Source organism: Sus scrofa, chromosome 13 (genome assembly GCF_054392235.1).
Source record: "Sus scrofa isolate SSC_HxYL_T2T_F1_AM1 chromosome 13, Sscrofa_HxYL_maternal_Yorkshire_Landrace_v2.0, whole genome shotgun sequence".
Classification (NCBI taxonomy): Eukaryota; Metazoa; Chordata; class Mammalia; order Artiodactyla; family Suidae; genus Sus; species Sus scrofa.
The window spans coordinates 50,139,905-50,161,242 of NC_139395.1; the positions used below are offsets into that span (position 1 = coordinate 50,139,905).

The window sequence follows — 21,338 nt, forward strand, 5'->3', positions numbered from 1 at the left end:
CTGTGAGGATGTGGATGTGCACGGGGCAAGCTCAAGCCCAACCCTGGCTCCTTGGGAGATGGGGAATTCCTCTCCCACCTTCCTCCACTCCCCCAAGTTCACAGACACCCAAGGGCAACCTTTGGGGTTTGCAATGTTGTGACCAAGACCTAAGGCTCCGGACCCAGGAAAGATTTGAGCTCAAATACTCCCTGTGCCTTTTAAGAGCAAGAGCTGGAGCTAGGCCTCTCTAAGGCTATTTCCTTATCTGCAGAATGCAGAAAGCAGTGAGGACTATGAGTCCTGTGTCAGAGGTCCTTTAGTGCAGGCTTGGCCCATAATGAAAGCTCAGCACATGCTAAGACTTAGTTGGTGGCCACTCACCTCCCCCAAACTGTATGGTCCCCATTCTCCTGGGACCTGGAGCTAATAAAACCCAGATAGCCCCAACCCAATTTCCTGCCTGCAGTGTATCTGCTGCCCCCCTCCCAACCCCTTGACCAGACTGCTTGTGGGAGGGAAGTTGGCTGGACAGAGACCCCACCAGCATCCAGCCCTGTTGAGCCCACATGACACACACACACACCCACCAGTCTCAGAATCGGCAATGGGCAGAGAGTGGTGGGCACGATTTGGAGTTGTGACTGTAGGGCACTGACTCTGTTTAGCTGGCACAGCTAATTGGAGTTTAAATTAAAATTAGAAATAACTTAAAATACAAAAAGGTAAAGTTTAAGGATGCCTCATCCCTGAGGGAGTGGTGATGGGAGTCTTCACCTGGAGAAGGAGCTCATCCTTGGGGAGAAGAATCTTTTGTGGCAGCCTGGGCTGACCTGAAGAGAAAGTGCTCAGGCCTTTCAACTGGGAGACGTGGGGCACCTTGCTGCCTTTTCTCTTCCTTCCTTCTAGGATCTCTCTGGGCCTCTGTTTTTCAGCTGTATAATGGGCACAACAGTAATGTGAGAATCACTTGAACTAGAAGGTGCAAAACAAGGAATAAACAGTGTCACTATTCATTTGGCACTGCCAGTGTGAGTTCAGCACAGCAGCTGGCATGCCATATCATTGGAACCTTGGAACCACCTGGGGAGATGCATTCTCCACATTTTAAAGATGAGACAGGAAGTTCCTGTTGTGGCTCAGCAGTATCTTTGAGGACGTGGGTTTGATCCCTGGCCTCACTTAGTGGGTTAAGGATCTGGCGTTGCTGTGAGCTGTGGTGTAGGTTACAGATGAGGCTCAGATCTGACATTGCTGTGTCTGTGGCATAGGCCAGCGGCTGTAGCTCCAATTTGAACCCTTGCCTGGAAACTTCCACATGCCATAGGTGTGGCCCTGAAAAAAAAGTAAATAAATAAAAGATGAGACAAACTGAGGCTCAGAGGAATTGCCCCAGGACACAACTCGGTGGTAGCTGATTGCACCCTAGGTCTCCAGGCCCACGGGCAGGCTTTTGAAGACAGGAGGATTAGGAACAGCCTTCTTGTTGTGTCTGTGGTCTGGAAATGCTCCAAGGGCTGAGACAGATTGTTCTGACCCCTAACATGGAATAGAAATATAGCTGGTGCTCTGGAAAAGTCGGGCCCCACACCATTTCACAGAAGAGAAAAGCAGGTACAAAGAGGCCAAGGTCTCAGGGCCAGATGTGCGTGAGCTGGGCCTATGTCGGCCATGCTGGGGCTGACTGATGAGGAGAGCCTGTTTGGTGGTGCCTCCCGACTCAGCTGTTTTCTCTTGTTCCTGCAGGTCCGCTGGGAACTGGCCCAGGTGAGGGTGGCTGGCCTACTTCTCCTGGTGGCGGTGGTTGTGGTGGTGGTGGAAGTAGGAGCCAGGACTAAGGGCAAAGGGAAGCAGGGAGCCCCAGGTAAGATGGGGTCCTCTTAAGCAGATGGACAGTGTACAGGGGTGGCCTTCCTCTTTGGCTCCTCCCCTTCCTTCCTGGGACTTGGAGGTGTAGGGGGGCACCCAGAGTCCTTGGTCTGGGTATGGGGCCTGGGCGCCCAGAGCTGTAGTAGTTTGCCTGAGAACTCGCTGCCTGGAACTGGCTTCTGGCCCAGGGAAGGCTTTGGCCTTGGAGCTCAGAGGCCTGAGGCCCACCAGGGGTTTGGTGCCAGGAGCAGTGACACTGTGCTGGTCAGTTAGAGAGGAGGTGGTATCTGAACCAGGAGTGAGGATGGACGTGTCAGCTTTTCCATGGCCCCTTATCTCTGCCTCAGGCTGTCTTCATCGTCACACAGGGAAACTGAGGTTCGCCCTGAGTCCCTTAGGGGTTGGACAACCATCTGGGGATGGAATGAGGTCTCCCAGCTCCTGGCACAACCAGGTTCTCTTCCACACCCTAGTCCCCCATTTCCCCAGCTTCTCTGGGGTCAGAGGAGAGACTAAATCTCCCTCCCCAGACTCCAGATTCAGGGTGAGCTGGGCAGGCACTAAGGAATGCTGGAGAAGGCTACACTCTCTCAGGCCCCTTAGAAAGCTGAAAATGCCTTTCTTGGGGGCCGGACTTTCCTCCAGCCCCCATTACAATGGCTAAGTATGAGCTATCCACTGACTGTCCAAAGTCCAGTGATTAGGATTCAGGGGCGGGGGGGCCCTGGGAAGCTACCAAGGGTGGCAAGGGTGTTCCTCCTCCCAGATCAACCCCTCATGCCCACCCTTCCTGGCTGTCAGGCACCTACAGGTCTTGGGGATGGGCTCCCAGTGCCTAACTCTGAGGAGGGGGCCAGAGAGGGTGGAGGGGTATGAGGTCGGGGCCCCCACTCCTGGAGTGGGATTGGGGGCTGAACAAGGGCAGAGTCTATTCTAGCTATTCTCTTTATTCAGCCTACCCCCAAACCTGGTGGGGAGAGGTGACGTGACCTTGGCTGGCTGAGGGCCTCTGCTGTGTCAAGTCAGGGGGTAATTCCCTCCTACCATGGAGCCTCATTCCACAAGAAGTTCAATTAATTAGCTTTGGAGCCAGGCTCACTTTCTCCTTTCAGACATCACCTACCTCGCTGCATAGACACATATACACTCACACAGGGATATAGAAACTGAGCTGCACTCGGCACCCACACCCGCATACCCATGAGTGCCTGCACACACACCACACATGCGCACACACACAGGTGTTCACATGCACTCAGGCGCAGGCACGCTCAAACACGCACGCAGACGCTCACCCAGTCATCCATGCACTCAGACGCCTGCCCACACATACCACACTGTGCCCATTCTGGGTCAGGAAGGGGGGTCCTTGGTCAGGGTCACAGTCAAGCCTGCATTTGGCACTGAGGGTGAGGTTTGAGGTGTGTCCATGACCACAGGCACTCCAGAGGACTGGGCCACATTGGGAGGTGAGTTCTGCGCCGGCCTTCACCAGCTATCCTCCTGTCCTGGGCCAGGTCCCCAGGTCAACCAGGACTTGGCATGGTGGGAGATAGGGGTATGCGTGAGGGGGAGGGACTTTGTCAGCTGTTCTGGCACCGTTTGTGGCTGCTGCCACAGAGGAGGAAGTGGGCTGCTTGTGGTCATGGGGCTAAGGTGCTCAAAAGCGGGTGTGGGGGATGTCCTATCAGTTACTCTGTCCTCTGCAGTGTCCAGGCTTGGTGCAAGTGGAGTTGCTGGACTCTGGGGACTGGGAGACAAGCAGGGTGCTTCTGGGGCAGTCTGTGCACTTTCCAAGGCCGGAGCACAAAGAGAGACCGTCCGAGCTGTTTCCGGAGGCTCACTTCCTCTGGGCTGCCCAGGAAGTGGTTTTAGAATGGGACTGACCAGCTCTCCATCTGTGGCTTGCTCCTCCCTGGCCTTGCCTCCAAGGGGAGCAGTGTCTGGGCAGTGGATTAGGCCGACTGACCAGGCTTTCCTTGGCCAGGAAAGTGCTGGCCAGGCCTTAATGGATGCTCAGTGAGAGCGGTAGGGGCACTGACACCATGGAGTTCTCTGCAGCCCTCATTACCCCGCCTCTTCCCTTCTTCCAAGCTGTAAGCTGTGGCTCAGAGCATTAGGAGTGCTTGGACACAGGGGTGACCCGTTGTGTGTGAATGAGACGGCTGGGCTGTATTGCTGGGATTAAGCAGTTCAGAGTAGCCGTACGAATGAAGCTGGGCAAGGGGCTTTGATGCCCAGAGCCTCAGTGTCCTCCCTGACCAATGAGACCATGATAGCATCCAGCTTTATGGGATTGTGCTGCTGCAAACAACAGATAACGTCTGCCAAGTAGCTAGCCCCTTGCCTGGCATGCTGTTAGTGTTTAAGGAGTAGAAATCGTAGTTACGTAAAGCACTTAGCACCCGGTTCATGGTAACTGTTCAAAGAATAGTGAGTGATACTGATGATGGGGTTATTATCTTCTGATGGCTTGGGCACAGGCCTAGTGTCACAGGGCCAAGTGGCTGCGGAGCCCAACTGAGAAACCAGGTCTGGATTCTGCCTCCAGCGGCAGTGCTGTAGAGTAGGGACGGTTCTGTCGTTTCAATAGGTTCTGCGTCCTCCTAGGAGAAGAGCGCCAGGGTGGAGCAGCTGTGCCCACTCAGCGGCCCAGCCCCCTCCTGCTCTTCTCCCCCTCACTCCCTTTCAAAGAGAGAAAAATAGATCTCCTGACAAATGGATGCGGGGAAGGAAAAGGCAGGCGGCAGCTGCCTGCTGCCCCCTCAGGCCTCCCCCGGGCCCCTCCCCAGCTCTGGCTCCCTGTGGGACATTTGGCTTAGAGAAGCTGAGGCTGACAGTGAGGGGGTGGCTGGTGAGCCCTCCTGCCAGCCTGCCTACCCTTCGGACCCCTGGAGTCAGCCTTTGGGTTGGGGAAGGGGGCGGACATCTGCAGCTGATGGAGGCTGGAGGCGTGAGGAGAGCTGAAAATCCCTTCGTGCGCGTCCATACAGACATTCTTGCCATGTGGCAGCTAGTGGCAGGGACCTGCCTGTCCCAGAGACACACAGGTCAACCCAGTGAGGGATGGGCTCAGCTCCGGCTTTTGCTATCCAGGGCCAGGAAGCTGGAGGCCTCGTGTATTGATGGCAATGATGGTGGTGTAGTAGCAGGGCTGGCGGGCTGGAGTTCTGCAGGGGCCTTGGCTAGGAGTGTGAGCGAGGGCACTCTGAAGGTTTAGGAGCAAGACCTCTGCAGGCCTCAGACAGATCTGGCTTTAAATCCTTGCTTGGTATTTACTGGCTCTGTACTCTTGAGCTGTGTGCTGCTTTGAACCTCATTTGCCTCCTCTGTGAAATGGGCAGATCAGGGATTGTTCATCTGAGACCTAAATGATAAGAGCTAGTGTATGATTTGGGAGAGGATCAGGAAAACGAAACGGTGGGCTCAGAGGCTCCTGAACGGGAAGGAAGGTAGCCATTCAGGGAACCGAAAGAGGTCACTGTGGCTGGGGCCGAGGAGCAGGGTAAGGTGCAGCCAGGAGGCCAGGGAGAGGGATTTGGGCTCATCAAAAGGGAAATAGAAAACAATGAGGACTTGAGCAGAGGGTGATAAGCTCTGTCTAGTCGCTGAGGCAGAGGGACCATGGGGGCCAGAGCAGAGGACGAAGGGCAGAGAGCAGGCTGGTGCAGGCCCAGAGAAGGTGATGGTGCCTAGATGGGGTGGTGATGGAGAGAAGAGAGGACTTCAGGCTAGACGGGAGGCAGAAGTGGTAGCATTGCTGAGTGGGGAGGAAGGGGGAGGGTGGAAATGACCCCCAGGTGTCTGGCCTGAGTGCTGGTGCTGCTAGTAGACAAGGGGCACTTCCCTGGCAAATGTCAGTAGCTTTGGTTTGGTCATATTTGAGCACCTCCAGAGCGTGGTGAGGCTGGGGAGGCAGGTGGGTCCATGAGCCTGGAATTTAGGGAGGTCTGGGCTAAAAGTGGAGACCTGAGAGTTGAGAGGTAGCACATAAAGCCTGGACTGGGGAGAAGAGGGTTCAGCCTTTGGTGGGGAACTCCGAAAGGCCCTGGGTACAAGGCTGGGATGGCTCTCCCTCGAAGGTCCCTGCCAAGGTGCCCAGGAGAACAGGCTTGTGGTGGCTGAGCTGTTGTTTTCACAACAGACTCGGAAGCTTTGGATCATGTCTATGGCTATGTTGAGTAAACAGGTGCAGTGGAATAGCCAGTCGCCAAGGCCTGAGGCTGGAATCAATGTCCACTTGGTGTAGGCTTGGGGGCTGAGGTATGGGGCCAGGGGAGATAGGAAGAGAATTGCAGGGTCTTTCAGTGTCAGGCCTGGAGAAAGGTCTCATTGTCAAGAGAGGGAACGTGAGGCCCTGAGAGAAACAGTCGCTGACCTGGGGTCTGCTAGTGGACTCAGCTGCCTTTGCCCAGCCCAGTCTCTTCCCAGAGCAGAGAAGAGAGGACTTAAGGATAGGCAGGAGGCAGAAGTGATAACATTGCTGAGTGGGGAGGAAGGGGGAGGGTGAAAACGACCCCCAGTGCCCCCAGGGCACCTCAGAGAGAGAGCCGTTTTACGCACTGATCCAAGGAGGTTTGGGGGCCCCTCTGGCTATAGAACAGCTGGAAATGGGCAGTGGGGCAGATGGGGAGAGGGCCTGGTGTGAAGATGACAGCAATGATAAGGATGATGGTACCAGGTCCTGCACTCAGCACCTCCTCCTAAGCAGGGCAAGATCGCTCCTTTCAGAGATGACGCCAGAGTGCTTTGGCCAAGCTCTCAGGGCACCCGGGGCAGACCAGACCTGAACTAGACCTGTTCAGCCCACACCCAACTCCTGCTCTCCAGTTCCTCTGTTCAGTGCTTGCCATGGGATGGCACACTTCAGTCCTGCCTCTCTCCAGCTTTCTCCTAATCCCTCCAATGGGAGCATCATGCTGGCCCTGCTTACCTTGTGGGGATGGATGACAAAAGCCTTAAATGGCTGTCTCATCTTCTCCCAAATGCAAAGGCTGTTGTCCACAGTCAGGAAAATCATGGGGACTCTAGGAGGAGGTGCAGAGGTGGGGGGCTGAGGCATGGACTGGAGACCCCTCTCTGTGGGGGATGGTGGAGGAGCCAGTCCCTTCCCCAAGCACATGCCTGTGTCTCCCACTGGAGGCCAAATGGACAGTTCTGAGGCTAGAACCGGGAGTCCCTCTCCTCCCCCACCTCTTTCAGAGCTGCTCCTTTGGCTTTGTGGCTTTGGGTGATTTATAGCCTCTGTCTTTGTTGGGTTCTGCCCACTGAGACTTGAGCTCTGTGGAGGTCTTGTGTGGGGTGCCTGCCTGGCTGCTGCACCTGCACCCTCCCCTCCTCCTGTGCCCCAGGCCTGTGGCTGCACCTGTGACCCCTGGCCTCATCCTCAGCCTCCGCTGACTTCCCCTCAGAAGCAGGGGTGGCACCTGGTGATGAGCCTGACCAGCCCACTCCTTCCCTTACATGCTTTGGACTTTGCCCTGGGCCAGGAGGGGCTTTCCCTGCCTCCTTCAGTGGAGAGGCCCAGCCTGCCTGGTGCCCAGCTGCCCTTCCCTCCGCTGTCCCCAGCCACTGTGCCCCAGGGGCTGCAGGAGAAAAAGCTACATTTGGGCTTTCTGGTGCCAGAACTTCATCAGGCACATGTGGGTTCTTCCAGCCTTGTGAGTCTCTCTCTTTGCCTGCCTGGAGCGTCCGTGCCCATGTGTACGTTATGTGCTCGTGGCACTCTGGGTAAACACATCTGGCTGTGCATGAAGGTGTAGATGTCCTGTGTCATCTGTGTGGGCCTCGCTGTCTGTCAACAGAGCTGGTGAGTGGTGGTGTGTTTCTTAGCGTGTGTATTATTGAGATGTCATAGGGGTATGTAGTGCCTATGGTTACAGAGTTTTGTGTGTGCATGTGTGTGTATCCATTTGCAAGCAGGGCTCCCCACATGTCACTGTGGGTTTGGGTCGGTGGGTGTGCCTGTGTGTGCACAAACATGTGGTTATTCTGGGCAAGACCCTGACGTACCCCTCACCCCAGCTCCTCACAGAGGCCCCCTTGTCCTCTGTCTTGCATGAAGGGGCTTTTGTTCCTCCCTCAGGGGTACCTGGAGCCCTCCCCTGCCTGAGCCCATGGCTTCCCTAATCCTAGAGCCGGCTGAGTGACTCAGGCCTGTGCCTGGTGTGGACTGTGCCCCCAAGGAGGTCCTGTACCCCTCACATGCTGGCAGGGGTAAGCATGAGCCAATGACAGGGTCTCATGACCTACCCCTCAGATCCTTCCAGAACCTCTGGCCAGGTGGGCCTATGGCACCCCTGGGCATCTCTCAGATTGAAGCCCTTCCTGACATGCTCCCCTGACCCCCACTGACAGGCCCCCCCTGGCCGTCATTCCATCCCAGCCCCTCTTGCTGCCTGAGCAGTGGTCATGTCCCCCTCTGTAATTACACATTTATTTTACTGTCCCCTGTCAGTTTGTGTGTTCCAAGGGCCTGGTGTCTTGTCACTGTGAGTGCCTGTTAGCAGGGCCAAAGGAGGCCTGGGGTTGACCTGGGGCCAGGCTAGGCCTTCAAGACATACAGCCCCCACCCTATCATGTGCAGAAGCGGGCCGCCACAGGCATGGGTTTTCCTGGGGGAAAGGCCAGGTTTTTTCATTGGTTCTGAGGGTATGACAATTACAAAAGGTTCAGTTGTGCTGCCTGGGCCTCACCTCTGATTCTCATCAGATTCCAGTGGGCCAGATCGGCAGCAGTGGAATGTTTGAATGTCCCCAGGACAGTCAGATGTGTGGCCAGAGCTGAGAAGGCTGAGCTACAGGCAGACACACCCAGGTCCTCTGTGTGAGTGTGATCCTGGACACCTGCACAGGGTACCTGCTGGGGGCATGTGAGATAGAGGGGCAGCTGGCTTCCGGGCAAATGGAGGACGGGCTGGACCTTAGAGCAATCTGTAAAGATATGTAAGAGTTCAAGGGGACATTCTGCCTGTGCAAAAGTAGGGGGGTTGAAAGTGAGGCGTGTGCTCACAGAGTAGCCAAGGGTAAGATTTGAGGTGGCGAGCAAGCCAGGGCTAAGCTGAAGTATGGGCTCCTCCTAGGGCAGTGGGAGCCCTGGAGATTCCAGCTGTGAGAAGACTGAGGGGGGAGGTTCTGGTGACAGGTAGAAAGGGTCCTTGGAGAAGGGGAAGAGAGCCCAGGCAGTGGTTGGTCTATGTGGGGTGGGGGAGTAGGGAGGAGTATTGGCTGGGAGATAAGTGCTAGTCCTAGGAGGGGAGCAGGTGTGGGAAACATCCCCTCCTCTGGGACTTGGCCATGACCTGAGACCATGGTTGGTTCTCCTCCCAGGACATGGGGGCTGGGACCCTGGGAAAAGGGCCTTAGAAGGGTCTTGCTATCCCTTCCCCTCCCCCACCTCCTCCTCTTCTTGCTGAGCCCATTTCCTGGGTTGTGAAACCCCTGAGGCCTCCTTAACTTGCTTCCGTCTGGGAAGGCAATGGGGGAAGCGAGCCTCCCAGCCCAGCTGCTACCGCCTGCCTGCCCTGCCAGGCAGCTTCTGCCACACCCAGCCCCCTTGCCCTGTTGTAACCCTGCCAGGACCAGCCCTGCTCCCTCCTTCGATCACACTGCCTCTCACTCTCCTTCCCTCCCCCTGCCTGGGCCTGCTAGGGCCTCTTCCTTTCGTTCATCCCTCAAGACCAGATATGGACTAGACCTTGAGCTCCCCCAGGCATAGTCTGCATCCCTAGAGCACTTAGGCTGATACTGCCCCACTTGCTTTGCTGCCACCACCACCAGCTTTGACTGGCAGCAGATGGTGCCTTGCATGGGCAGATGGCAGGGGCTGCCCTAGGTGGGGCAGGTGTGGGAGAGGGTTGGAGGGTGCCCCACCCCTCCTGTTCAGGGGTCTGTTCAGGGGAGCCAGACCCTTGACCCACCAGCTGATCCTACTCACCCTTGTTTTGTCTGACTGCAGCCTGTCACCTCTTGTTCTCAGCCTGTTCACTCTTGAGTGACAATGACTACGTTCTCATACTCTCCCCTGGAGCCTACTCAGAGCCTCTCCTCTCAGGTCCTGCTTTGCTCCCCTGTTCAGCAAGCACCATTCTGTGGCCTAGGAGGCAGAATCAAACACCAGGGAAGGGCTGGTGGAGGAGACCAGGCCGGATCTGGGGGACAGGGGACCCTCATTGCAGGACCCTGTCCTCAGTATATCCTGTGTACAGAGAGGAGATGGGGGTGTCAGTTTCTGAGGGATATTTTGGCCTGATGCGTTTTATTTTATTTTTTGTCTTTTCTAGGGCCACACCTAGAAAAGGCATATGGAGGTTCCCAGGCTAGGGGTCGAATCAGAGCCACAGCTGCTGGCCTATGCCACAGCCACGGCAATGCCAGATCCGAGCCATGTCTGTGACCTACACCACAGCTCACGGCAACGCCAGATCCTTAACCCACTGAGCGAGGCCAGGGATCCAACCCGCAACCTCATGGTTCCTAGTCAGATTCGTTAACAACTTCGCCACGACAGGAACTCCTTGATGGGTTTTATTTTTAAGCTCTCACAAAATTGTTATCAAACAAGTTATATACGATTGTTGTAGAAAAATGAGAAAATGTGTTCTTGTTCCTAATGGCACCCCTCAGGCTATGTCCCCCAGCCGCCCCCTATACTGGAACACACTCATGGATCTGCAATGTGTATGCTTGTTTTGTGACCCAGGCGTTTCACCTGGCACACTCGGTTCATGTTTACCCTTGTTTGCCCTTGCCCACTGCCCGGGCCTGGATGGGAGCAGATTGCTGCTGTCCTGGAGGAGGTGGCCCACCAGCTCTGGCATGGCCTGGCCTGGCCCCACCTTTTCTTACCTCTGGGCTGCTGGTCTGGTGGGGGCAGGGGTGGAGAGCAGGGAGAGTGAGCTCTCATCCCCTGTGGCTGGGATGCAGCCAAGCCTTTCCCAGGTTTTGAGAACTGAAGTCTGGCCCAAGAGGCTGGGACAGGAGGAAAAGTAGCACTCCAGGGGTCTGTTCCACCCACTGTGTATAGTAGTGAGGGGGTCTCCAAGGACCATCCTGGAGGACGTTGGGTGGATGGATTCGGATCAAGCACAGGGAACCTGTCTCCTGGTGCCCTCACCCCTCTTCTTTTTTGGAGGGGGGGTAGGTTTAGGGTCACTCCAGCAGCACATGGAGGTTCCCAGGCTAGGGGTCTAATCGGAGCTACAGCTGCCAGCCTACACCATAGCCATAGCAACATAGGATCCGAGCTGTGTCAGCGACCTGCATCACAGCTCACAGCAGCACCAGATCCTTAACTCACTGAGCCAGGGATCAAACCCGCAACCTCATGGTTCCTAGTTGGATTTGTTTCCGCTGGGCCATGGCCATGATGGGACTCCTCACCCCTCTTCTTGTGTTCTCTGTCCTCATGGGCATGTCTGTGTGTGTTGCTCCTGGCATTTCTCTGTCTCTGTCTCTTGCCCTTCATCTCTTCTTCCTAAAAGACATACCAGAAGGAAGGTGGACTGCAATGTCAAATCTTTCTACCACTTACTCGCTGTCTGATCTTGGGCAAGTCACTTAGCCTCTCTGAGCCTGTTTTTTCACCAGTAAAATACTCACCTCCCGGACCTACACAGGGATAAAGTAAGCTAATGCCATTGCAAGGTTGGTCTGGTGTGTGTGGGCCTCACAAGGATGATCTTTCTTATAAGTGAGGGCACTGGTTCATACCCAGGCCCTTTGACTCCAAGTCCAGAGCTCTCTTCTTCACAGGGCTACCTCTGCTATGGGCTAGAGAAGCACGAGAGGAGAGGAGAGACTAGGAGCCCACAGGCAATCAGGAAAAGCCCAGCTGGCCCCAGCTGGCTCTCGGGAGCTGGTCCCCATGGAGGCCTGTGTGAAGTCCAGCCCCGGCACCTCCATGACCCTGGAGAGTTGTGATGAGATCGAGTCAGTGGCCTTCCTTTGGGGCCTCTGGGCCTGAGCCAATTTGCATGGGGGCTAAAAATAGTTGGCCCACCTTGCTTTTGTGCTATCACTTTACCCTCTAGCCTTCCCACCAGTGTTCAGATGTTCTGCCAGGTAGGTGGGCGACTCTGGCCCTGCTGTGCAGGAGGGGCCTAATGTGCAGGGGCCCAAGACCTCTCTCAGGGTCCCATGGTGATGGAAGAAGTTGCTGGCTCACGGTGTTCCTCTCCCTCTGGGGGTCAGGGCAGTGCAGTAGGGGTGGAGGAGGTGGTAGAACCTGGCCAGGGCCCATGCTTTAGTTTTAGTCCTAGGTATTTGTGGTTAAGTGACCTAACCCTGGGGTTATTGCCAGCTAGCCCCGGAGTAGCCCATGGGTCCTCTTCCTCATGGTACTGCTGCCTGGCTGTGCAGGTTTGGGACCAGGACTGGGGCCTGCTGTGGTTGTGGTTTTCCCTCAGGTGGCTTCTAACTAACTGTGAGCAGCAGCTGCTCCAAGTGTGGCTGAGGAGCTAGAGGGCAGGCTGATGACCTTGTCTGCGCCGGACAGCCCCTGGTAGTCTCATGGACAGCTCCTGAGGGGTGACCTGGAGCATGTGGGCCACCTGGACGGGGCCCCGAGGGGAGGCGGGGAGGAAGAGCTGGCTGATGGTGTTGGGCGCACCTGCTGCTCCAGGATGAGCGGCTCTGTTCCTGGAGACTTGGTTTCCCTATCTGAGAAGTGTGGTCAGTTATCAGGACTGTCTTCCCAGACTGTTGGGAGCATGGAGTGGATGTGGTGAGGATGTGAGTGTACTTTGTAAACTGTGAAGGGAGGTGCACGGGTGAAAAGGAGGGTGCTGTTAGCAAGAAGGGGTGATAGCAGTAAGAGGATAGCCTGAAGCCTGTGGCATTGATGTTGGCTCCCGTCCTACACAAGTTCTCATCGTGACAACTCTGTGCCAAGAGACTGTTCCTTATCTGGAAGATGGGGTGACTGAGTCTCAGGCCAAGTGACCCATAGAGTCCCACAGCCAAGGCAGTGTGGGTGTCAGAGTCCTACACCATCATTTTGCCACCAGGGACTGCCCTGACCCCCTCTTCCCTAGGAGCCCAGCCCTATGCAGCATAACTGCTACTCCTTTGTCCCTGCTCACCGGACCACTCAGCCCGTGAGATACTCAGGAAGTTCATCATCACAACCCCCCCCCACACACACACACATACCAGGTCTCAAGGTTACCTTACTGGGAAGCATTAGGCTGAGCCATGTCTGCTGTGGTCAGGCCTCAGAATGTGGATGCAGGCAGGTGTGTGTGCTGTATCAGGACCATGCTGATCATTCTGGACCCCCAGGTCAAGCAGGGTGGCAGAAGGGGCTACCTTGGCCTTTGGCCTGAGAGTTTGGGACACTCACTGAGGCTCTTATGCACACTCCCAGCCAGGCCTGTGCGGCTTGCTATCTATCCACTTTAACATTCACTGAGTGGCCACTACCTGCCACCCACCCACGTGTCCTCCTAGGCGCACACATCTCAAGGCTGTGCAGTCATACCTCTCACCCTGCACCCCCTGGCTTACACTCATGCCTACTTGGGCCCACAGAGGAGGCAGCACCAGCTCACGCTGGCTTTCCATCCCTGCCTGCCAAGAGGTCACTGTGGCTGGCCTGGCTGGTCTCAGGCTGAAGGCTTGGGGGCTGGGCTCAGATGTGAGCTCACACACCCTCTCTCACTCCCTCTGAATAGGAGCCAGGCCCTGGCAGGGGACACTGTAGAGTCTTCCCTGCCTGGTCCCTCCCCTCTTGTCTGGCTGCTGGCCTCAGAGGACTGGCTGGGCCATTGGGCTGAGCTGCAGGCTGAGGTCAGTGTTTCCTCTGAGCTCATCTGGTCTGGGAGCTCCCCACAAACCTGGCTGCTGCTCTGGCTGCCATGTGGGGGAGCTGGGGGGAGCTGTCCCAGGACCAGGGTGACTATGGTCTGTGCATACAGACGTGTGTCTGGGTAGAGGTGCGTGTCTGAGTCTGCCTCCGTGCCGGCTTATGTTCAGGACAGAGCAAGTACGTACCTACGTGCATGTATGTGAGTGAGTGTTCCCACAGCCACTGCTGTGGAGCTCCCTCCTGTGGGGTCTAGACCCGGAGCCAGTGTCTGCGTGGGTGTACAAGTGTGCACCTGTGGCACCTGACCCCAAGGGGCTCAGATTCAGAAGAGTCAGACATGCCAGTGTGGGCGGGCATTTCACTGCCCTGGTCCCAGAGGAAGTGGGTGCTTAATTAGTACAATCCCAGCTTTAGGTTCTGATACAACCTCAGGGTTTCAGTTTCCCCACCTGAAAGGGGGCATGATCATCTTGGCCCTACTTGTCTGCCTGGGTAGATATGAGCAAAAAACAAACTTTGAAAACCAAGGAGGGCTGTACAGGGCAGGGTACAGGGAGGAAGGCGTACTGTCCTGCCCATCTTTGCTGGCACTGAGGTGCTGAAGCCCAGCACATAGTAGGTGTCCAGCCATTGGGTATTAAAGGAAGCATTGAATGATTCCCCAAATGAATGACTTGGGAGTCACGGGCTCACATGCCTCCAGAGCCCAGATGGGATTTGGAGAGGAGTGAAAGGGGGCGTCTGGACTGAAGTGGACTGGCAGGGGTGCCCAACAAAGGGGGCAGTGCCAGCCACATATTGCCCAGTGGGTCTGCTGTCACATCTTGCAGTTTTACCAGGGATGCTGCAAATCTTGTCTTACATAAAATGTCTTCATGTTAATGTTGACAACTAGGGCTAGTGCATTTTTAAGCACCATGTGGGCCAGACTCAATGCTGTGAGAGCCCTGGGGGCTGGGGGCATGGATATCTGACTGCGCAGGGCTGCCCCTACTGCCCTGCCTCACGCCTTCTGTCTTACACAGCCCCGCTGCAGGCCTCAACATGGCACCGTTCCTGCGCATCTCCTTCAACTCCTATGAGCTGGGCTCCCTGAAGACCGCGGACGAGGCCAGCCAGCCCTTCTGTGCTGTGAGGATGAAGGAGGCGCTCAGCACTGGTAGGGCTGGAGGCCGGACCCTCCAGTGGGGCTAGGAATTGGAGGCCAGGAGGAGGCAGTATAGGGGGTGGTGCCTTGTTCCCCTGGAACCTCTAAAGGATCCTTCTCTTCCTCATGCTCCTGTCCCTACCCAGCCCAGCTGCTGGTGCAAGATAGCAGAGGCCACCCAGTGCCTGTAGGGCCTTCTGCACAGACTGGAATGGTCTCTGGGACTCAGAGCTTCTAGCTTCTCCTCTATTGGTTATTTTGCCCAACAGCGGGCTCCCTGTGGGAGCTCTGCATGTACCAGGCTCTGCACTGGGCACTGAACCCTCCCTGCTCCAGGGCTGACCTGGCTCTGCCCTCATGGGGCTCACAGTCAGGTAGGTGAAAGAGCCAGACAGTGAATCCTGTGATAGGGAAGCCAGAGGCAGTACCTCCCAGGCTTTGGTCAGGGAGATCTTCCTGGAAGAAGCAATTCCTTCTTGTTTCTGCCTTCACTTGGTGAATCTCTGACCCACCTCTTAAGTCTCAGCCAAGGTGTCCCTTCATCTAGGACACCTTTCCTGACCCTTAGGCTAGGGCAGGCCACCTGACGGTAGCAGGTCTAGAACCACTGACCTTGCCCTCTTCAGTCTCATCACAGCTGTGATTTCATGTTCAGTTGAAGAGTGAACCGGTTCATGTCTCCATACAGGACTGGGATGCTAGGAGGACAGGCACTGGGTTTAACTTTTCTTTCTTACCATGTCCTTGCCTCCAGTACTGTGGCTGGCACGTGGGCGTGCACAGCACTGTTCACCAAATGAATGCCTCAGGGAAGGTGACATCTAAGAGGGGCTGGAGGAAGAGGGAACAGCAGGAGCAAAGGCCCAAGGGGTGGGACCCAGCTGGACCCCCGGGGGGAGCTGCCGGCCTTTCTGTTTCTGGAGATGGGACTGGTGAGGCGAGCACAGCAGGTCGTGAGGGCTGAGGAATGGAGATTTGCTCCCCAGGACACTGGGAAGCCTTGACAGGCCCTCAGGGAGTGAGCAGGCAGATTCCAGAGGGCGGAGGGCTGTGGGAAGTTGGGGGAGGGAGGGACAGAGGGGCCCCAGCCTGACCTTCCTGCCTGGCATGTTGCAGAGCGTGGGAAGACGCTGGTGCAGAAGAAACCCACTATGTATCCTGAGTGGAAGTCCACGTTCGATGCCCACATTTATGAGGGCCGCGTCATCCAGATCGTGCTGATGCGAGCGGCAGAGGAGCCAGTGTCCGAGGTGACAGTGGGCGTGTCAGTGCTGGCCGAGCGCTGCAAGAAGAACAATGGCAAGGCCGAGTTCTGGGTGAGGGGCACAGACACGGTCATGTGAGTGCATGTGTGTGGCCATGGCAAGTAGGCATGGCCTCGGGCACCTGGCTGGTTCCAGCCACGGGTGCAACTCTGCAGCTGAGCCTGGGTTTGAATCCCGGTCCTGTGATTTATCAGATCCTTAGCTTCTCTGAGGCTGTTTCTGAATCTTTAAAAGGGCATTCTAAAAAAACCTACCTCGGGGTCAGTTGTTCCCATTAAATGAGCAGCTGGATGTGAAGGGCTTACTGCAGAACCTGGCACATAAGAGGCACCAAAGAGAGCCCTCCTTGGTATCGCGGCTACTTTTTTTCCCTTTTAATTTGACAAAGGCAGGATGTGCACACAGTAAAACATGGCATGCTGTATGAAAGGGCGGGTCCCGGCCCTAACACCAGGCCCCAAGCCCCCTTCTCAGAGGCCCCCATTGTTCCCAGTTCTGTTTGGAATCTTTGTAGGTATTCCAGGCCCAGGCGGGCATCAGGGAATGCCAGTTGTGATCTTCCACAGCAAGGGGCTGGGGAGGAAGGCTCATGGCCCACTACTCACCTGCTGAAACTGGGATTCTGCACATACATGTGGCCATGTGTTCCTTGTGGCCACAGGATGCCAGCGCAAGCAGAGTATCTCTGCCTCCCTGGGGTCACACGTTGGCTCCTACAGCCAAGATGTTCGCACCAGGAAAGACCCTGTGACCATGGGGGCTCCACTCAGCCTCTAGAAAAATTAGGCAAGGACACCTGCTGTGCTCTCTGTCCACTGCCCCAAGGGACACTATCACTCACCAGACCCTGGTCCTGGGGGAGCTGAGGGTCCTGCCCTCAGAACCAGCCAGTCCTCAGAACCAACCAGACATGCAGAGCCCATGACAGATATAGGACCAGCATGGCTGTGTTGGCATGCCTGTGTCTGTGTGTCCGCATGTGCAGGAAGATGAGGTGCCTCCGTTCTAAGAAGGGGGCAGCCGGGGTTGGGGGTGGGGAGTTTCCCTTCCCACTCTGTTCCTGAGACCATGTGGCCAAGCTGGGTGTGGGCTGGATCCTTTCACTTCCCCAAATGTAATAATACCCCTGGGTGAGGGGTGGGGGCGGGGCTCAGGGGTGGGGCCCTGCCCACTCTGGGCAGACAGGTGTCTGGCTAGGCCACCAGGAATCCCTGGGCCTTGAGGGACCAACCATGGGGGCGGGTTCTGAGTCTGGCTTGGCCCAGGCCCGCCCTCATTGACTCCCCCACCCTCACCCCTGCAGCTGGACCTGCAACCCCAGGCCAAGGTGTTGATGTCTGTGCAGTATTTCCTGGAAGACATAGGTAAGCCCCTCCCAGCTGCACTGGGGACAGAGGTTCAGAGGCCAGAGCCAGAACAGAGGTTTAGGGAAGCAGTCCCCGTTGGGGGTATGTCCAGGGCTGCCCTGGGCAGGACTGCAGGGGTGTGGCCCCACCTGGAGGCTGGAGTTGACTTCGCTGCTCCCTTGTCCCCAGATTGCAAGCAGTCTATGCGGGGTGAAGACGAGGCCAAGTTCCCAACAATGAACCGCCGTGGAGCCATCAAACAGGCCAAAATCCACTACATCAAGAACCACGAGTTTATCGCCACCTTCTTTGGGCAGCCCACCTTCTGCTCTGTGTGCAGAGACTTTGTTTGGTGAGGCTGGCTGTGCCCACTAAGGCAGGGCGGGGGAGGGAGAGGCCCTAGCCCCAGTGTTTCCCCGCACTCACCCTGCCTGGGCACTTGCCTTTCAGGGGTCTCAACAAGCAAGGCTACAAGTGCAGGCGTAAGTGTCTCTGCAGCCCGGTTTGTACGCACCTGTGTGTGCACATGTGTGCCTCCCAGTGCCTGCATGCATTCTCAGAAAGCCTGTGTCCCTGTGTTGCGGCAGTGTGTCTGGAAGAAGCCCCTGTAGGCCTACATGTTTGCATGGGAGGTTTTCCATGTTGGGGTGCATGTGTGTCCGGAGGCTGTGTCAGTGAGTGCTGGAGCTGACCTGTCTCTTCCCAGTGCTTCCCATTCAGTGATGTTATTCTGGCGGCCTGAAATATGCCCTGGTGGAGTATGTGCTCGGCAGTCCATCAGCATGACACATCAAGGCTTTTTCCCCCCGGAGAGGCTGTTAGGCCTTTGCCAGCACACCCCTGGCTGCACATGTGCTTCTGTATAGAGGTGTATGTATCTGGGTACACATGTGTGAGGTGTGTGTGTGTGCATGAGGTGGTGTGGGCCGGTGGCAATGAGCTCCGGCTCTGGAGCCAGCCTGCCTGGGTTTGAATCCCAGTCCTACCACTCCCTAGGTGTAGGGCCCTAGGCAAAGTTGCTTAACCTCTCTGGGCCTCAGTTACCTCATCTATAGAATAGGGATGACAGAGTTGTTGTGAAGTTCAAATGGGCTAAAATACATAGAGCTGTATTTTAAGTGTGGCTGTGCATGGTAAGCGCTCTGTGTAGGAAGCCTTGTCATTATCACACATGCCGTGTGTGTGTCCAGGTGTCTTGGTGTTGGGGTGCATCTGTCTGTGTGTGCATGTTTGGGTGAGAGAGCTTAGGAGATCCTTGCTGTCCTGGGCCACAAACAGGGCTCCCTAGCCTCTAGTCTTCTCCATGGCATACCCTCCCGCCTCTCACTTCTGCCCCCACCCCTGCTCACAAGGACTCCCTGAGCCTTCTGTAATCTCTGAGACCCCCAGATTGGCCTGTCCTCCCTGCCACAGGCTCCTCCCTCAGGAACTGGCGGGAGGAGGGAAAAATCAAGCTCCAGGTCCAGCCTCTGTGGGGTGAGGGTGTGGGCAGTCGGGAGAACGGTGGCTTTGTGTAGAGGGCTGGACTGGGCCGGCAGGCGCCAGCTCACAGACTCTGCCCCTCCTGGGCCTTCCCGTCCTCCTCCTGGGCCTGTGCCTCCTCAAGAATGCAATGCTGCCATCCACAAGAAATGCATCGACAAGATCATCGGCCGGTGTACGGGAACTGCGGCCAACAGCCGGGACACCATAGTGAGACCGGGCCCAGGGGAGGGCGGGAGGGATTCGGGCTCTCCCACCCCTTGTCTGTGGGGTCACCCTCCCCAGTTTTCTTCATCCTTCCTTCCCCTGGCTTGGCCCCTGGAACCCCCAGATGCCCCAGTCCCCATGGAACCCCTCTTGGACATCTTGCCATGCAGGCGGTTGGGTAGGGGAGGGTTAGGGGGTGAGGAAGAGACTGGAGCTGACACGTGAGCCTTGACCTGTGACTCCCCGCCTCCCTGCACCCCTAGTTTCAGAAAGAACGTTTCAACATCGACATGCCACACCGGTTCAAGGTTTATAACTACATGAGCCCCACCTTCTGTGACCACTGTGGCAGCCTGCTCTGGGGGCTGGTGAAGCAGGGATTAAAGTGTGAAGGTGCGTGCCACCCAGGGCTGGGGTGGGGGTGGGAAGGAGGGCCCACCTGGACCCTGGAAACAGTGACTAGCTAAGGATGGCTTTGTCCCCTGGCCCGGGGATCTCACATGGGTGAGGCCTTGTGGCCCCTCCCCACTAGCCTGACTCTACCATTTACCTGCTCCTGCTGTGTGACTCTTGGAAGGTGACCTGACTACTCTGAGCTCCATGTCCTCAAGTAGAAAACAGGGGTTAGCATGGAATAGGCCCGGGAGAGTCACTGAGGGGCAAGCGGGCAGAAGGGGCTTGGCCAAGGCCTATGTCACATCAGCTCAGCAAATGCTCCTTGTGGGCCCTCCCCAACCCCAGGCTTCACTGAAACGAGACCTCTGGAGGAAAAGTGACTTGTCTAGATTGTCCCAGACATTCTCTTCTTTTTCTTTAAATAATGAGGGATTCAAGATGCTTATGATAGCTTCGGATGCATTTTTTTCTAAAGGCAGGAAACCCAGCAGACACTGCCAAAAGCCCTCCTCTCTCCTGCTTTCTCCTCCCTCCCTCCCTGCCCTTGGCAGGGCCTGGGGCAAGGGGCACAGTTCTCTTGGAGCCTGCTGGCTGCCCATCTGTCCCTGCCTGGCGGGAACGCTAATGGCCCTGCTTCTCCACTACCCCAGATTGTGGCATGAACGTGCACCATAAGTGCCAGATGAAGGTGGCCAACCTCTGTGGCATCAACCAGAAGCTCTTGGCAGAAGCCTTGAACCAAGTCACCCAGGTAGGCAGGCAGTGTGGGAACCCTGGACAGAGGGTGATGGGGTTGGGGGCAGTCAGGTCAGGGCTCACACCCACTCCTGGGGAACTGCAGTGAGGGTCATTTCTACCTAAGAACCCCCACTTCTGGAAGATCCATTTAGAGGGTGGGGGCCTTTTTCTCCTAAGAAATTAGTTTTTCAAGCAGTTCTTTTCTTGTGGGTGAACCCAGAGAACCAGAAGGTTGGAACTTGGAACTAAAAACCTTTCTGTATTATGCTTTGTGTGTGTGTGTGTGTTTGGATATGGCTGGGGCTTGAGGGATACCACAAAGCTTTAAAATTCTGGAATCTATCACAAGTGAAGGGGAAGAACAAGTGAAAGCTACACAAAAATCTGCTGAGTAAGTGGTTGGGAAGGTGGAGTTCAATTTCCAGACCGATGAGGAGTCCCTGTGCTGGAAGTGTGTGTGTGTGTGTGTGTGTGTGTGTGTGTGTGTGTGTGTGTGTGTGTGTGTGTGTGCACATTTGCACCACCCGTGAGTCCCAGACTCTGCTCTTGTTGTCCCCATTGGTATTGAAGGTGGAGTTAAGGATGGTTGGGTGGGGTCCTCTGTCTGGGCTGGGGGTTCTGACCATGGTCTGACCCTCTACCCCCTCTTCCAGAGACCTGTCCGAAAGTCAGAGTCGGAGGTTGCAGAGACGGTTGGGATCTATCAGAATTTCGAGAAGAAGCCAGGAGTCTCTGGAGATGATGTCTCAGGTGAAGCTGTGCCCACACCTTCCAGGAAAGCCCCTGCTTCTGATGTGGCACGCGTCCCAGTTTCCCTGCACAGTCCAGGGAGAACTGAGAGGAGGCCCACCCCGTGGGGAAGGGACACAGCAGGGGAGACCCCCTTCTTGGGTCCCAGGGCAGAAACCTGAGACTCAGTCGCCATCTCCAGCAGGCACTGGGACCTATGGCAAGATCTGGGAGAGCAGCACCAAGTGCAGCATTGACAACTTCATCTTCATCAAGGTCCTGGGCAAAGGCAGCTTCGGGAAGGTGAGGGGCCCCACATCCCTGGGGCAGGCAGCCCAAGGGACCCTGGCCCAGGAGTCCAGGAGCACCTGCCTC

General features: G+C 56.3%; 1 protein-coding gene across 15 annotated transcripts in view; it reads left to right on the top strand.

Moving 5' to 3' along the window:
* Nucleotides 1–21,338, top strand: part of PRKCD (protein kinase C delta) — a 30,621-nt gene that overhangs the window by 2,455 nt on the left and 6,828 nt on the right. For 5 of the 15 annotated variants that reach the window (XM_084988566.1, XM_084988564.1, XM_084988565.1 and 2 more), the window contains 11 exons: nt 1,726–1,843; nt 14,679–14,812; nt 15,917–16,116; nt 17,369–17,429; nt 17,601–17,763; nt 17,862–17,893; nt 19,018–19,103; nt 19,364–19,493; nt 20,147–20,247; nt 20,888–20,984; nt 21,166–21,266. In XM_084988566.1, coding sequence (XP_084844692.1) covers nt 14,698–14,812; nt 15,917–16,116; nt 17,369–17,429; nt 17,601–17,763; nt 17,862–17,893; nt 19,018–19,103; nt 19,364–19,493; nt 20,147–20,247; nt 20,888–20,984; nt 21,166–21,266 — 1,086 coding nt within the window. In that variant the 5' untranslated portion in view covers nt 1,726–1,843; nt 14,679–14,697. Of the gene's footprint in view, nt 1–1,725; nt 1,844–7,257; nt 7,658–14,678; nt 14,813–15,916; nt 16,117–17,368; nt 17,430–17,600; nt 17,764–17,861; nt 17,894–19,017; nt 19,104–19,363; nt 19,494–20,146; nt 20,248–20,887; nt 20,985–21,165; nt 21,267–21,338 lie in introns of those variants that run through there. The other 10 variants (XM_084988567.1, XM_021068961.2, XM_021068962.2 and 7 more) reach the window with 4 other exon arrangements.